Genomic DNA, 17,037 nt, shown 5'->3' on the forward strand with positions numbered 1-17,037 from the left:
TACAAAAGCCCATTTATAATGCAACAATTGTAAAGACAATTCCCCTGCAGAAATCTGGTGAGGGGGTTAAGCATTTCCCTTAAGGACACAAAAATGCAAGATTGTGATCTCAGTCTGGAATTGTCCAGTCCTACATTGTCTTACTTGGGGGGGCAACAAAAAAAAACGTCTCAGGTTACGCATGTAACCATGTTTCCCCGAATGGAACGAGACGCTTTGGGGAACGCCTTCAGCGTGACCACGATCTGAACCACATATGTAATCAGTCCAATAGATGGGCGAGACGTCACAGACGGGATGACGTAGCGACCAGGAAAATTAAAAGCACGTGCTGTGGAACCGGCGTCAGCTTCTAGGAATGAAGCAAGCGCTCGCAGGGATGCTGGAAGTATGGCCCAGAGACGCAGTGTCTCGTTCCCTTCAGGAAACCATGGTTATATGCATTACCTGAGACATTCCCCTTCAGGAACTCGAGCTGCATCGAGACGCTTTGGAAATGAGATACCCATGCCGCCAGACTTACAAATCCCTGCCTAGAGTGGAAGAGCACAACTAAGGCAAGAGAAAAGGAGCCAGGAGTGGCTTAAGTGGGCGGGGCCCATGTCCCGAAGGCCAATTTCTGGAAGAGTGAGTCTTGACCCCCAAGGAGAGGGGAGATCAGAGGACTCGAGGCTTAGGAATAGCATCCTGCTCGTGCAGCAGCCCCTGCTGACCACCTCAGCCTCTTCGGAGGAAGAGAGGTAGAACATCGTGCTCTCACTCGAGAAGTTTATCCGAAGAGGCTCCTGTACACCATATTATATCTAACAATTAATTACATAATTTAATTCCTCAGAATAAAGTCCGCCAGATCCATGTGTGATCCCCGCGATCTCAATCGCCGCCATGCCTAGGCAGCAGCGAGACCGGAACCACAAGATCAAAGGCACAGACACACTCCTAGGAGCCCGGCGGGAGCGGAACATTTGCAGTGGGGAGAAGCACAATCAGCCCCTTTTTTTCTCTAGAGCTGACAGCGTGAGCTCTGCTCCCCAGAAATGCTGTCAATAATGATATTATTGTTGATAATATGCTTGTGCAAACAATGCTTTACGAAAGCTCATCGACGTTCTCCACGTCCACCTCCTCGGAGGAAGACTGGCGGTGCGTCAAGCCCTCTCTCCGGGAGGAAGAAACCGTGGAGGGGGCTTCCGTTCCGAGAGAGCGGGTGCTGGATCTGGTGGAAAAGGAAGAAGATAGGGGCTCGTATCTCTCGTATAGGAAATAAGGAGTGATAATGGATACACAACACCAAATAAGTCTGACTGAATGCGCTTGTTGAATGACAGAAAGCTGACGCCGGTTCCACTGCATGTGCTTTTAAGCCTCCTGGTCGCTACATCACCCCGCCCGTGACGTCTCGCACATCCATTGGACTGATTACACACGTGGTTCAGAGCGTGGTCATGCTGAAGGCGTTCCCCAAAGCGCCTCGACACAGCTCGAGGAACTTTTATTTTGGAATTACAAATCCTCAGCTGTTGAACCCACCATTATTGCACTAAATATTGCATTATTAAATAATGGTAATAATTTATAAAATATTAACTTTTAAATTAGATGAAGAAAAAAAAAACCAGGCAATTGAAAGGCCTGTTCTTCTGCAATAAATGCTAAAATTGCAGTCCTGAGACCTTTTTCAAAGTGAAAGTTTTCCTGCAAATGAAGTAACTTGAAGCACAAAATCAAAATAAGATTTGTTTAATTGAATTTTATTTAGGTATATATAATTTTCCGTATTCATTTGCATGACTGTACTCATTTTAGAATAAAAAAATCTTTTGCTATCTTAGGGCTATTATAATTTGCAGTTTTATACACAAAAACTCTATTTTGCCACCTTTTACTACCTGTAAAAGCAACATTTTGCAACATTTTATATGGTTTATATTATCAGCAATTCATTATATAATGATGAAACAATGGAGAAAAAAAAACAATCATTATAAACGTGTAGAAGCACTGGGTAGTCAAGAACTTTCTGCATTTTAAAGAGCCACTTTAATTGTCTGACTTTTTATTGTGGGGTGATGCTGCAAAGTCCCCAGTAAATAAGTAGCCTGCGTTATTCTCCACAATCAAGCAATCAAAACCAGGCTTACCAGATGGGAAATTAGACTATGCAGAAAGTACATTTTATAGGATGCTATTAGCAAGTACAATTCATTCTTAGTTCATTCCCCAGTATGATTTACACACCTGATATATGTTGACGATCCAGAGCCAACCAAAAATGCGTGAAAGGCCATGTTATTGTAGGCTGAGAGCTTTTTTAAACACACTCCGTCTCCAGAGCCCCAAGCATTACTTGGAAGATAAGAAAACTAAATGTGTTTTCTAGTTTCCCAGTCATATAGTTGAGAAAATTGTTTCTTTAAGGGGGAGTCTTTGACTTTCTCTTTGACTCTGACTCTCCTACTGAAACTTGAGTGTTCTGTGTGGTAGAAGTTCTGAGTGTATTACGGTGGCCTTCCAGTGCAGTGTGAAAGTTTACATAGACAGCCCTGACTGTGTGTAAGGAACACTTTTAAAGCACCACTCTGAGAAAAGAAACAGCTTGCCTGTCTGAAGCAGCATTCCTCTGGACCTCAGCAGTTCACTCCGATCTGTCAAACACTGTCTCCTCAGGTCGGCCCAGACTATGTAGTACATTCAAAATAGCCATCTTTAAAAAGTGCTTTTTCCACAATTTCTTGCTTCAGCTCTAAAAACAGTGTTCATCGAGGGGCGGAAAATGATATTCTTCAGAGTGTTGGACACTGACCTCTCTGTCTACACTGAATGTCTGCTTGCACTACTTTAAGCACTGTAGACTCCATTAACAAACATTATTACCCTACAGGGTGCACACTCCCATAATATGATTCGTATGGTTTTGTAATTCTTTCTGTTTTACATGTTGTCTACATCAGTGGTTCCCAACCTTTTTTTCAGGGGACCCCTATTTTAAGATAAAAAAAATTCACCGCATAAAAAAACAAACATAAATAAATAAATATATATATCATACATATACATCATTAAATAAACAAAAAAATATTGGTTGGATGACTACAACACGTTAACTACTAACATGTATGACATATTAAAATAAAGTTTTGACAAAAAAAGTTTTAAAATGATAAACCTTACATTTCATACTTAAAACCATTTAAAAGAAAAGAGATGATTCAAAATGATGAATGATTATAGGTGATTATATTATTTTATCAGATTTTTAGAACAGGTAATTTTCATCAACAGGTTAAAATTTACAACTGTGCATAAAAAAAATTGTTCAGATTTTTGCGTTGATTTGAACAACAACGGGAGACAGGCCAAAGTGGGCGAAGATAAACATATTTGTCATTATTTGATCTTTCTTATTAAAAACTAAGAACAAAGATACACATTATAAATACACATAATATATAAATAAAACAAACAGTGCTTTGTTTCCAGGTACAATAGGTGTATTTAGCAGGAGCATTCAATAAATTGAATGAACGAATATAAAAATATAAAAAAACTATATAGACTGATTCCTAAAGCAACTGTATTCAAGTTTTTCAATCAAGAGTAGTGAGTGATTTTTCTTTTGTTTTTTGTTGTTTTATTAAAGTTAAAGGAATAGTTCCCCCAAAAATAAAAATGTCATCTGTCTGTCAATTCTGTCATAAGTTTTATTTTTATACCATAATTTACTCAAAAGTTGTTTTAAACCTGAATGAGTTTCTTTCTTCTGCTGAACATAAATTTTGAAGAACGGGGAAAACCAAACAGTTGCTGGTCCCCATTGACTTCCACATGATTTTTTCCTACTATCAAATTCAATGTGGACCAGCAACTGTTTGATTACCCTCATTCTTCAAAATATCTTCTTTTGTGTTTAGCATAAGAAATAAATTAATACAGGTTTGGGACAACATGTGAGTGAGTAAATAATGACAGAATTTAATTGTAGGGTGAACTATCTCTTTAATGACAGTCGGCAGCATGTTTAGTGCTTTAAGACCTGCACGCATCTACAGACTCGTATCCATTTTTCTCAACAGTTTACTTTCATCTTAGACATAACCGTGTCTATATATAAACCTTGTGTGCTTTGACAGTATTAGCCCAAAAGATAACTTAGTTGAGTAATCAGGTGCTGTTTGAAAGGGTTTTTAATGTGAGTGCGCTCAGAAAAAGCGCACGTCAGACCAGCACACGAATGAAACATTTAACCAGCAAGGCTTGTGTGCAAATAATGTACTTTTGCAATCGCGAATAAGTGCAGTGTCCTGTCAGAGAAACTCTACTGCTGTATGTCGTGTTGTACAGTATATAGAGACGGCGGTGCCAGAACTGTATTTGATAGAATATATTCTGTAGCACGATACTATGATATTTCTTCAAAAGCTGATCGTGGAGACATTTTATTGTCCACGATCAAAAATCGTCATATCGCACACCCCTAATTCATTCATATTGGAATTCATATAATTTCCCTCTGTAAAACCTTTCACTGCTTTCCGCCATATCTTCAAACAAAACGAAACCTAGGCTGCATGCTGCGATTGTGTGAGATTGCTACTACCTTTGCTTTATGTTGGACAGTATTTATGTGAGTTTTTATATAATCCTGGTAAACAAATGGTTTTAGTCATAATACAGAATATTAAACGGTAGCACTAACTGTCGGGAATTTCATCTTGTGGTCAAACTAGAGTGAGCTTGGCGACCCCTTGTAAATCTTTAGCAACCCCTAGTGGGGGTCGCGACCCCCAGGTTGTGAACCACTGGTCTATATGAATCAAAGAAAATACATCTTGATCGAGTGATTTTTTTTCACAGCTGCTTAAAGTGATTACATGCTGTGCGGTGGCTTGGTTTCTGTCTTTGAGAAGATACTTTAGAACCACTAATCATGTCTTCCTCTCAGTTCCTGTGAAGCTGACTTTCACTATATGGCAGAGATTAAAGACACATCAAAAGAAATTAATAATTGTTTACCGTTTCAAAAGTAGCTTTTGAGAAAGAAATATGAGATAATAAGATGTGATGTTTCTCTTAAGTTGGAATATTTGGGGATGTTTATTTTATTAAGCTCTTCACTATTACTGTTGCTTAAACCCCTGACACTAGAAGTGTGGTCACATTACAAAAATTTCAAAAATGGGCAAAACAGATCCATTGTCAATTGCCAATAGTTTAGTAATGCATGAAGCACAGTTCACACAGAGGTCACTTTCAAACCAAGCAGCTTTCTACTGCATGACCAATGAAAAATATGCATGGGGAAATCTTCCACCCTCGAGAAAAATTGCCATCACACAGATTTCCATTCAAATTATTACATTTTGACTGTGAAAATGTGCCAAATAATGGTAAATGTGACCATACTTTTAAGTTTTATGTCTGAAACTCCCCATTAGTGATGCTTTTTTAAGTGATCAAACTTTCTAAGTTTACCTGACTAGTAAGCAACCATCCAGAACCACTGAGAAATGCCCTATCTACCAGAACTAAGCATCCACCTAGAACACCCTATTAGCAACTAGAAGACATATCAATCAAAAAACAACCAGAAAACCTTTTCAACCTCATATCAATGCAACAACTACTCTGCAACAGCAGGATAAATGGCACAAGACATAAGACAAAATCTTCTTGGCAAATCCTGTATTTGAGGTGAGTGGAATGTCTAAGTCACCTGCTTATCTTCACATCATTGCAGACGGTGCCATTTGACAATCACAACAGGAGTTGTGTGTCATCACATACTTGTGTGTATATTTGTAGCCATAGCAACTGATTCTCTCTCAGTCTGGTAGCCTGGACCTAGCCCTCAATCTCTCTAGCACGGCACCAAGAAAGACAGTGGCTGGGGGAGCGCTTTGTCTGTCATTCATTGTTCTTTGCTGTTGTCTTAAGGGCTCAAGGAAAGGTTAGGTCAATTGTGGGTCAAAGCAATTGGTGTTTATTTGTTGGCCTTAGGGGAAGACTACAGAGAAAGAATGCAACATCCACCCCCGATTGCCCACACTCATCAAATATGCAAATGTTTCAAGACATGCTGGGAAATAGCCTCCAAATTCAGCAAAAGAACAATATAAATCTGCTTCTTTTCTAGTGTGGCTTTTTAGATCTGTATAGCCACAATGGAATAGAGTCAGATGGATATTCTGTTGCGATTGATTATACACTGAAATGGATTAGTGTGAAACTTTATTATAAGTACAAGGAGAGCATATTGAAAGATGCATGCCGGCTGCAGAATCACCCAGTCCCGAAGGTGTAATGAATTCTAGATTGGCAAAGAATGGTGTATATGTGAAAAAAAAAAAAAACATTGGCGTGCTGTGGAAATAATGGCATTTGGATGTTGATCCTGACCAAGAAACATCTTGTTTAAACATGCAACCATTGATTTTTCTGTGATTTACAGATCCCAGAGGAAAATTAAAAAGGTTGCTCTGTCGAAGCCTTAACAATTTAATGAAGATCTTAGTTATGATTCATTCAAGTATCAATATTGTGTAAGATAATCTCCTAAAACCCCATAAGAGAAATAAAACAGATACAAATTAGACACTTTTTGGGATACAGTAAGAATATAGCGAAAAAAAAAATATCTAAGATTAGTTGGTCTGGCAAGAATTTGATAAGAAATGTTTGAGTTCATATTGAGGTCTTTTGATAGAAGAACCTGAACACACCTTTTTCTGAAACTCCTAGGGGAGATGCATTTGAGTTTACTGGGGTCTTGAGCAAGTTACCATTCAATCACTATTTAATTTCGCTGTAAGAGATTTTTCCTGCCCATGGGATTTTACAGTGATTACAGACCCTTCAGATGTTCTTTAACATGACCCATGTTAAAGGATGACGTAACCGCTGAACAAGAACTAGAGGAAGCCTGGCAGATATCACATTTCAGAGTAGCGGTCCAGAAACTTCATTGTATGGATTTCCCCAGCTGTTATTTTAAACCCAACCTGCTCACAGAAAGGGGCTTTCTCAGACAACAAGGCTCAGTGAAACCTGGGTGTTTATAGGGTGCCGTGTGCACATGGCGTGACCGGCATGACTCTCTAGCGGCTTTCCGTTGGATATAAAATTACCATCCAATCATCCAGATGTAAAGATTTAACATTTACAGCATGTTATAGAACAGGATATAGCTTACGTGAGAGGAACTAGGCCTTTCTGTCTGGAACGTAAACAGGAATCAGATGGATCACAATGAAACACAAAGTCTCCAAGGTTTTCAGGCTTTTCTTAAGAAGTCCTCAGCCATTGTAATGTGTTCATCTGAATTATGATTCATATTCTGGCCCTTTTCTTATACCTTGACTTATACTGTATTTATGCTTCCATGGAAGCTGTGGAGTTTTCCACAGAATAATGAATAATGAATTAATTAGTCGAGTCCCGGTGCACAAACCTTTCCCAATCCTGTCCCCTATCTCTCTCCCACTTCGCTTACTGTCTAGGTACTGCCCTATCAAAATAAAGGCACAAAACGCCACAAATAAATCTTTAAAAAAGTATATGACCTGGAGGCTGCCATATCTTTTAAGTCAGTTTGATTTTTTTTTTTTAAGCCGATCATTTGAGTTATAATGCCTTGTGATTGATTATTGTGCAAACATGTCTATTTAATACTGATTAGAGCTTAGAGCCACAGAATTCAACTAGGGGAAAAAAAAAAAAAAAACTCCATTCAAGTGCTGATGTTCCAACTTCAATAAATGGGCTGGTTTAAACCTCTAACCCTGAAATTTTCACATGGGCTCCAAAATACTGTATTTTCAGTAAGCTATTTTCTTTAAGTGTGAAAATCTTTGGGTTTTTAAGTTAGTATAAACAGGAAGTTGCGGCTGTGTTTACTTCAGTATTCTGACGTATTTCCAAATGAGACAGAATATTGAAGGAGAAGAAATAGAGGGCAGGGCTTGATGATGTGGCTCAGCACATACAGAGTACTAGCACTTTATTCTGAAATGGTTCAGTTGAACCATTTCATGAGGTGAGAAATCCTGTTGCTCCTGACATAACTCCCCATTTTATTGCTGAATGTGTAATAATGTGTTCCATTCCAAAATTAATAAGGCATAGACGCTGACCTTCCCATTCAACCCAATTTCTACCAGAGATATTTAGAAACCTTCCCACATTGTTCCTACTGTAGAGAAAACATTTCAAGGTGCAGTGTTTATTTTTTGAGTGGTGAAATAGTTTCTTCTAACCCAGTTTAGTGGGCAAAGATCACCTGACTCACCTGGACCGTAAATACCGTGTGACTAATCACTCTGATGCCTCTAGAAATTACTTTTAAATGTAGATCAAAGCATTTTTCTGATGGCCACACCATCACATGCAAAAACAGTTGAGGATTATTCTATATGCTTGCCATTTGTTTGCAATCTTACAGTTGTAAAACCTACAGCGTTACAGATGACGAACACGCATCCAGTTATTTATTTATTTATTTTTTTTCTCTCAAGTTTGCTTAAGATTCCTCTGGGGCTGTTTTCCGAACCCTAGAGATGACGGATGATTGAAGTTACCTAGCCCTTCACAACCCAGTCTGGAATGTATTTTCCCACACTGCTCTACTAGAGGGTCTGTACCTGCTCACTGGCACGTCCAGCGGAAATGTAGCGGGCGCTTGCAAAACTAAGACCCTCTTCTGCTCACTAACCATCAACACCACTGTCACCGCCATCATATGTAACACTACCATTTATTATAGAACATGTCCTGCCAAAACCATTTGAAATCATGGTGATTTTAACTTTACTGTGCATTTATTCTCACAAGAGGAAGGGATGAACTTTGGGAATCAGTTTTGTGAGTGTTGACATAGGTTTGAGGTTTGGTTTGGCGTAACAAGATACCCTCTTCTTCATACTGTAGGCCAAAAGGAACATATATATTTTGGTAAAAAGGCTCTTTAGGGAATGGCAGGGTTTTGGGCAACTTTAAAGAATCCTAGATATCTTAAGGTTTTTGAGGAACATAGTCTAGGAATAGTAGTGTTTCTACACTTCTACCCTCCACACTTAGAAAAAGGTCATGCTATTTTACTTTGCTAGACATTCTGTTTTTGTTTTTTTTCTGATATACACTTTTTATTTCTCAATTTTCTTGTCACCAGAAAAACTACTCGTACTTACTGTTGCAACACAGGAGACTGATGGCTTCCATCGCTTCATGCAGTCAGCAAACTACTTCAAATTCAATGTGAAGGTAAGGTTTATTTCTCAATTTAACCAATCACACAATGCAACACAATTGCCCCATTATGCAAGACGTGGATGCTTCATTTCTTCAAGGTGATGGTAGTATGTTCATTGAGATGCAATTGAACTGATATATACTGAACACAGGTGCTGGGGATGGGAGAGGAGTGGAAGGGAGGTGATGTGGGTCGGTCCATCGGTGGAGGCCAGAAGGTTCGACTACTAAAGGAAGCCATGGAGTCTCTGGCTGACCAAGAGGACTTGGTGATCTTATTTGTGGACAGGTAATGTGGTTGGCAAGAGCCTTTTGGGAAAAAAGGTTGGATTATATTGGTTGGATTATATTAGCTGGCAATAAATCTGGTTTATTTTAATAGATTGATGGGTTTATAGAGGTTTTAGAAACTTTGCAGATGGTTGGGCTGTCAGAGTCCAGCCGTATGGATCAGTTTCAACCAGCTAAGAACAAATGTTACATTTTCTACCTGATCTAACTCTCAATAAACTTACAACATGAAGCTTTTTTTTTTTTCAGGATGCTCAGCCAAGATTGCAGGTCCCACTTTATATTAGTTGGTCTTTACCATGTGATACAATGCACATATTGTGTTAAAAAATGTTTTACATTGTACTTATATATAAAAAAAAAAAACATACCACCAAACCTGTTCCTAACCTTACCCAAGTCTCACCTCAATAGCCGCAAAAGCATTTTGCAATTCAATATGAACACAATATCTTATATAAGTACATAGTAGCTAAAGCCACCTAATATAAAATGGGACCCACACATTGCATGTGTGAAAAGCCCCTTAAATTTCATCAGATAGACTGAACAATAAAAATAGTGGTCCACATACAAGAGAGAGAAAAAAAAAGATCAAATATGAATTTCTCTATGTGGGGACTAGCTGTGAATAGACTCTAATTTGCTACAAAATACTTTTTGGTAATTACCTGTAAATGAAAGTAAAGTATGCCCGGGAAAATATATTGTCTAGATATAGTTAAAATGACTGGTTAAATGCATTGCTTTGTGCAATGTAAATCAACTATAACAAATGTGCCATAAGTTTAAAAGCATAACCATTTTTTTTAACAACCTCAGTGGGAGAAATCTTACAGTGTCAGTGCCAGCTCAATGGGAAACAGCAAGACTCTGTGTGAAGGCAAACCGTTTGGGCATTTGTTCAACAGTTTTGTAGACCTACCTTTATAACTAATGCTCTTGCCGAAATGGTGGCTTTTCACTCAATTTAGGCTAATCAGCCATAATAAATGGCCTGTTATTTAACTTCATCATTCAAGGGAAATTATGGCGTGTGAATTTATAATGAAAGTGTTTGCGAGAGTTTTTATTTTATTTTGACGTGCAGGTCTGGGTGTGTTCTACAGAAATGAGTGATTATTATAATCACAAAGTAGAGAAAGATTAGTGTTTGAAGTTAACTTCACGTGTACCTGTCACATACAGTGTTTTAATCAAGGGGTCATTTAAATAAAACACCTCAAATCAAAACCTCATTGCAGAGCTCTCTGAACTATGAAGCAGCTATTTATACACACCCATATCTGGAATTACATATATGTCTAGGTCTCCTAAACAGCTCAGAGTTCAGAAAGTTCAGAATAACAACATTCAGGGATGTACGTCACAAATAGTTATCCTTATGTATAACCAAAACATTTAGGTAATGAGCTAGCAAATCAGATTTCAGAGTTCCTCTGAAATATCTTTTACAGTAATATTTCCTTTAGAGGTGTAGTTCAGACCATTTTGCCACATTGAAGCTGTGTCACATATTCCAGAGATGGATTTTAAGTCATGCTAGAAAAAGGGAAATGATTTGTGTGCACAGGTGCTCCCCAGACGAGAGGAAACCATGGTGTCTCCCTCACAGTTTACTTCCTCTGGTGACATTTATAGTTACTAACGTTACCAGGCATATTAATAGTGTCTGAAATAGAAGACCTAAATGCCTATTAAATGACCTGCCCTCCTGGAAGAGGAGTTCAGTTAAAATAGACATTGCTGATTAAATAAACTGGACATGGATTAGCAAAAATAGTTTGTATAATGTCTTAAATTGCTGATCAGGTGTAGTGAATAACACAATTTACTTCTCCTTTTCCCTCTTCAGTTATGACCTCATCATTGCTGGTGGACCTGAGGAGATTCTCAGAAAGTTCCAGCAGACCAATCATAAGCTGGTGTTTGCTGCTGAGGGAATCATCTGGCCAGATCCTCAACTGGCAGAGAAGTATCCTTCTGTCCGAAGAGGGAAACGCTTTCTTAACTCTGGAGGTGTGTAAAAGTAGGAAATAGCAACTGTAAAAAATGTTCTGTTTTGATGTGAAAGTTACTTCAAAGGCTTTGCAGGCCCAATCATTTAGATTTCAACTCATTCAGTTCAGATCAACTGGATTTCCACAGCTCTCATATTTGATAAAAAACATTCACAATCTTACACTGACTATGCATAAAACCCCCAAAAGGTCACACAAAGTCATGGGAATGCCTAAATTGATACCCTTCCAAAGGTCATCATAGACACCATCCATGAAAGCTCGAAACATTTATGTTCACTTGAAGGCATATGTTTGTGATGAATGGGTCTACATGTTCAATAGGCTACAACAAAATACTGATAAGTATGTCAAATCTGCATTTACATGATGTTTTGAAATTGTCAGGGTTTTCACCAGTTTTGATGTGGAATCAAATAGACATTTACATACAACAGGCCATACACATTTCATTTTTCATGTAAACACCTTTACTTATCTGGTATTTTATTCAATGTGTGCACATCTGGTTACATTTAGACTTTAAAACTACCTGGTTATTAGATTTGTATCATGCTTTTCAAATGTAAATGCATTTTGAGTTTTATAAATGTCCTGTAAAGACCAAAACAAACCATTCATGTATATGAACAAAATGTTTCTAGCTTTTATGCAGTTAAAGACAATTTAGAGCAAGTTAATTAAACGGTTAGCATGTATATAACAGGCTACCTGAATCCGGTTTAAGGGCACTGTTATGTCATAATGTGCACAATGAATTTGTACAAATGTGCTATTTGTTCTTCACAGTTCCTGCATTTGGGAGGTCATTTCTTACGAATTCGACTCAGGCAGCATATCACTGGGATAGGTCATGGCTAGCTGCCATATTAGCTGTATCATCATAGCACAGTTTGCTCCAGACTCTTCTTTGTGGGTGGTTTTTGTCTGGTAGGATTTAGAACAATGCAAGCAGGATGATTTTAGAGAGCAAAGGACAAACAGCGGAATTTCATTATCACTACAATATGATAGAGAAAATGTTTTCTGTGTAAACTGGCAAGCGGCGGTCACTCACCCTGTGGAATTTCCTGAGGGCCACCAGGCATAGTGCACTATTCATTCAGGGGTCTTCATGAATGGCGCTTTCATTTGAGTGTATACGTGTGCATCCATCCATCTTACCCAGTCTCTCTGTTGAAGAACAGTAATGTCAGCCCCTCTTTTACTCAAAAACCCTGTGGTCATCGCTTGTCTAAACTCTGAAGTCCTGATCCCGTCTATTTTAATCTGGCCAATTACTGCTTTGACTGCAGTGGTCACTTTGTCTTGTGTAGTGTCCTGTCAGGGCGTCGAGTCTGTGTCATTAACAGGACAAGTTTGTTTGTTTTGGACTTCCTGTTCGATTGCCTGTACATCCAAAATTGAGGGTTGATTTTATCCCTTCGGCTGCTCCGTAGATTGCGGTGGCTACTGTTTTGTTTCAGTTGGACCAGATTCGTCATGTGGACCAGTGTGTTTGTGGAAATAAGAATGACTGCACGGCACGGCCCGTCTCTTTCCGATCATCCCTTGCTTTGCCCAAATTCCAGTTTGTTGAAGGTAGCGTTGTTTTGATCGGTGGGAAAAAAAAACATTCTGGATTCTAGATTAAAACCACATGCCTTACATCTGGCTTTAGCTGTTGCTTTCGAACCTGGGCATTATGTCAAGGGATTTACTTTTCTGCACTGTATTAAAACAAGATTCATGTCACCACATCTGAGGTGACCGCCTTCAGTCTAAGACGATCCGCTAATTTAGCGAATTAACTAACATTTAAATTATACTTGCCTGAAAAGATTCCTTGTTTATCTTCTTCTGACTTTTGGCGGATTGATAATTTTAGATTTCCAGTAAAATCATTTGAGATGTGATGGTGTTTCTGAACAGATTGGCACTGTCCAGAATTCCTACTAAAGCCTCTGGAAACAGTGTTGAAGATGTTTTTTTAGATCAGCCTGTGAATGTAGGCTATAGAAAAAGGTTATTAGGAGTTAAAAAACGTTTAGGGCGTTAACCTAACATAGCTCCTAATTCCTGCCAAATTATGGTCTCTAGGGCTCCAAGCCCTACAATTTTCATCTGTGGTCAGAGCTTCAGGAAAATGATGAGAAATTCGTACGCAGGTTGCTACAGAAACACAGAGAGCCAGCACATAGCTGAGGTCCTATATTGATTACAGTCCTCTATATTGACTAGATATAGAAAGGCTATGCCATCTGAGGTTAGACGTGCATGGCCACACAACACTTGTTGCTTGTCGGTCAGGTACTTCTTCCAGACTTCTCCCACTGTTTTGAGGGTTTGCGGAACTGCACCAGAATCAGAAGTGAGATTTAACCTTCTTAGAGGAGACGTACAGTAATTTAAATTGGAACTATTGTATCCAAGCATAGCATAATGTCAACGCTTCACACATTCTTTTACATCCTATACTTTCTTTTACAACACACAGCCTGTAAAAAAAACAACAAAAAAAAACACATTGCAATATCTTTCACAGGCCTTATCGGGTATGCTCCATACATTCAGAAGATTTTGAACCAGTGGGACCTTCATGATAATGATGATGACCAGCTATTCTACACAAAGATCTACGTGGATCCACTTCAGAGGGTCAGTGAAAAAACCCAAACCCAAAAATGAAATTTATGTTATCATTTACTCACTCTCAAGTTGATGTATGAACTTATTTCATCTGTTAAGCACAAAATAAGTTATTCTGAAGAATGAGGAAGAATTTATTTTGTGCTCAACAGAAGAAGGAAACTCTAACAGGTTTGGAAGAAGTGAAGATGAGCAAATGATGACAGAATTTTCATTTTTGGGTGAACTATCCACTTGAGGCACTCTGTGAGAACTTAAAAAGTGCTTGTAACTTGACCAAATGCACTAATAAAACGCCTACAAATGGATCATACCACTCAAACAAACTGGTTAAAAATACACAACTATAAACAGTTTACACAAGGACAAAGGTCACACGGTCACATTTATACAAACTCCACTGTGTTCTGTTCTTTATTTTAGGAAAGACTTAATATGACCTTGGACCACAAGTGTGAGATTTTCCAGAATTTGAATGGAGCCGTGGGTGAGTCAATCCAAGATGGTGTATAAAACTTGCTTAAAAAAACAACACTTAATTTTTCATATATTGCATCATGCATAGCTGATGAATAAAGGGACGTCAAAGTTTGATTTAGATTTTCCATCGTAACAATTTTAGTTTTGGCATCACTAATACCACTGCTCATATAGGGATTTGAATAAATCCATAAATGTAACTCCTCTCCTTTTGTGCTACAGACTTGAGTAACACCTCTATTCATGTGGCCTAGTTGAGAAGAGGCCTAGTCTCAGGGCCCAGGCTTACAATTTTTGTCTGTTGAACAATTAAACACTCAAAAGAATTAGACAGATATACTGAATCTAAGAATGCACAAATCTATTTTTGAATTTAGATGAAGTTCTCCTAAAGTTTGGAACGGAGCGAGTGCGAGTGAGAAACACAGTCTACAACAGTCTGCCAGCCATTATCCATGGAAATGTGAACACCAAGGTAAATGTCTTTTTTCTCTTCATGTCAGTAAAAAATGGGGACAGTGTAAAAAAAAGTTGCCCTGAATCAAAATAACTGCCATTTTCTGTGCACTTAAGGTTAAAGTATGTTCTATTAGGACAACTTTTAATAGATATTGAGGTCCTGGGCGTACTCTGAACATAGGCTTATTGGGGTTTTCAGTTGAACGTAAGTTCACTCAGTGGATTAATCCAAATAAAAGTATGTCTGATCATTGTCACAGATATTTTAGGTAAAACAAATGTTTGTCAGAAGTAGAATTTACATATTTGTACATCTAAATTGTCTGTGCATTCAAAGTCATACATTCTGCAGTGTATTCAGTTTAATTAAAATTCTGATAATTCTGTCTTCTACTTTCCCTCATGTTGTGCAAAACTGATAGTATTTTCCATTAGAACCCAATATGAGTTACTATCGAAATTATGTCCCAGACAGTATTTGTACAGTTTGTTTATTAAATACTAGACAGTCCTTCAGCCAAAAATCTTGCAGTCATTGTCCAGCTGTCTTTGTTAAGATGAAGAGTTTAACATTTTAGCAGGATGTGTGGGTGATAATGTAATCTCAGACCCAGAGCTTTTCCTTCTGCACCTCAGTGACTGATTAAACAAACACAGCACTATGTGGAGTCATGTTCTCCTAATACGCAACCATCTGTGCTGTTTCTAATGAATGATCATCCACCCAGAGCTCGTCCTTATGCTCTATGGTTCATTCAAGCTGCCTTGTGTCCATCCCGAAGGATCTCTCTGATCTCCAGGGTCTTTCACATGCCCTGGGGATTACAGATTTTCTCGTAAATACTCAAACACGGTCCAATAAAAGTGACAAGGCTTGAAGATACACAGTAGTATATCTTATGACCAGAATGCGAAGCCAGCGGATTGGTTTATGGCTTCTCTTCATTTGGAATCCGTGAGCAACTCCTGTTTTCTGTCAGTAATGTTTAACCTATTGACATCACAGCACTTGAGGTCATGACCTGCATGCATCTCATGCAAGTGGTTGACAGTCTTAGCAGCCAGCTACAAATTTTAAATTATCTAAAACTATCTAACATGTCTGAAAATGGGATGAATTAGAAAGACAGCATCTGGATACCATCTGTAATGTGGTTGAGGCTGGATTGAATTGAAGATCCCCTCCTTTCTATTACAGTCTAACTTCCTGTAATCAGAAGCAGCATGACAAAAGAGTGCACAGCTGTCCTGCCAAAATCTGTGTTCAACAGCCAATGAACAACTTAACAAGGAATACAGACTTGTCTTCCAGGAATCCAAAAATCATAGCTGGTTTCCTTCGGCCAAGTACAGGCAAATTTATTTCATTTTATTTGTTTGTTTATTTAACAGGGACAATACACTAGGCATTGTTACACACAGACAACCGATGCCGTGTACATAGGCCATATAGCATAAAGCTAGTTTGCATAAAATCAGAACAACCAAATAATAAACAAGCACAATTATCACAAGAAACAAAACGAGCACAAATAAACATATATACAGATAACTGTGTGTGTGTGTATATGTTGTACATATTGTCATACCTGAGCCCATATGCAACTTTATACTAAGTCACAAACATAAAATGTAAATCAACCTGCATTAAGAAAAAAAATGTAAACTAAACCAGCCTGAGGTACATACTCAATGTTCACATTGCTGTAAAGGTTTCAGCCAGCTTTGTAGAGAAAACTGCAAGTTCTGATTGCACCTTTAAATCAACAGGCATGGTATTCCATAGATGTGAACCTTTTACTGAGAAGGATGATTGACCCACAGTAGTTCTGCATCTCCGAACTCTACAATTCCCACTTACTCTGGTCTTTGCCCCAGTACTACTGAGTTTTTGTATCAACTGACAGACTATATC

General features: G+C 38.4%; 1 protein-coding gene across 2 annotated transcripts in view; it reads left to right on the forward strand.

The window, feature by feature from the left end:
- LOC306862948 (procollagen-lysine,2-oxoglutarate 5-dioxygenase 2-like) overlaps positions 1-17,037 on the forward strand; it is a 46,644-nt gene that overhangs the window by 8,807 nt on the left and 20,800 nt on the right. For both annotated transcript variants that reach the window (XM_079406058.1, XM_079406059.1), the window contains exons 2-7: positions 9,164-9,255; positions 9,396-9,532; positions 11,390-11,553; positions 14,080-14,192; positions 14,607-14,670; positions 15,041-15,138. In XM_079406058.1, the coding sequence (XP_079262184.1) occupies positions 9,164-9,255; positions 9,396-9,532; positions 11,390-11,553; positions 14,080-14,192; positions 14,607-14,670; positions 15,041-15,138 (668 nt within the window). The remainder of the gene's footprint in view (positions 1-9,163; positions 9,256-9,395; positions 9,533-11,389; positions 11,554-14,079; positions 14,193-14,606; positions 14,671-15,040; positions 15,139-17,037) is intronic.

The sequence above is a fragment of the Barbus barbus genome (genome assembly GCF_936440315.1).
Source record: "Barbus barbus genome assembly, chromosome: 44".
Taxonomy (NCBI): domain Eukaryota; kingdom Metazoa; phylum Chordata; class Actinopteri; order Cypriniformes; family Cyprinidae; genus Barbus; species Barbus barbus.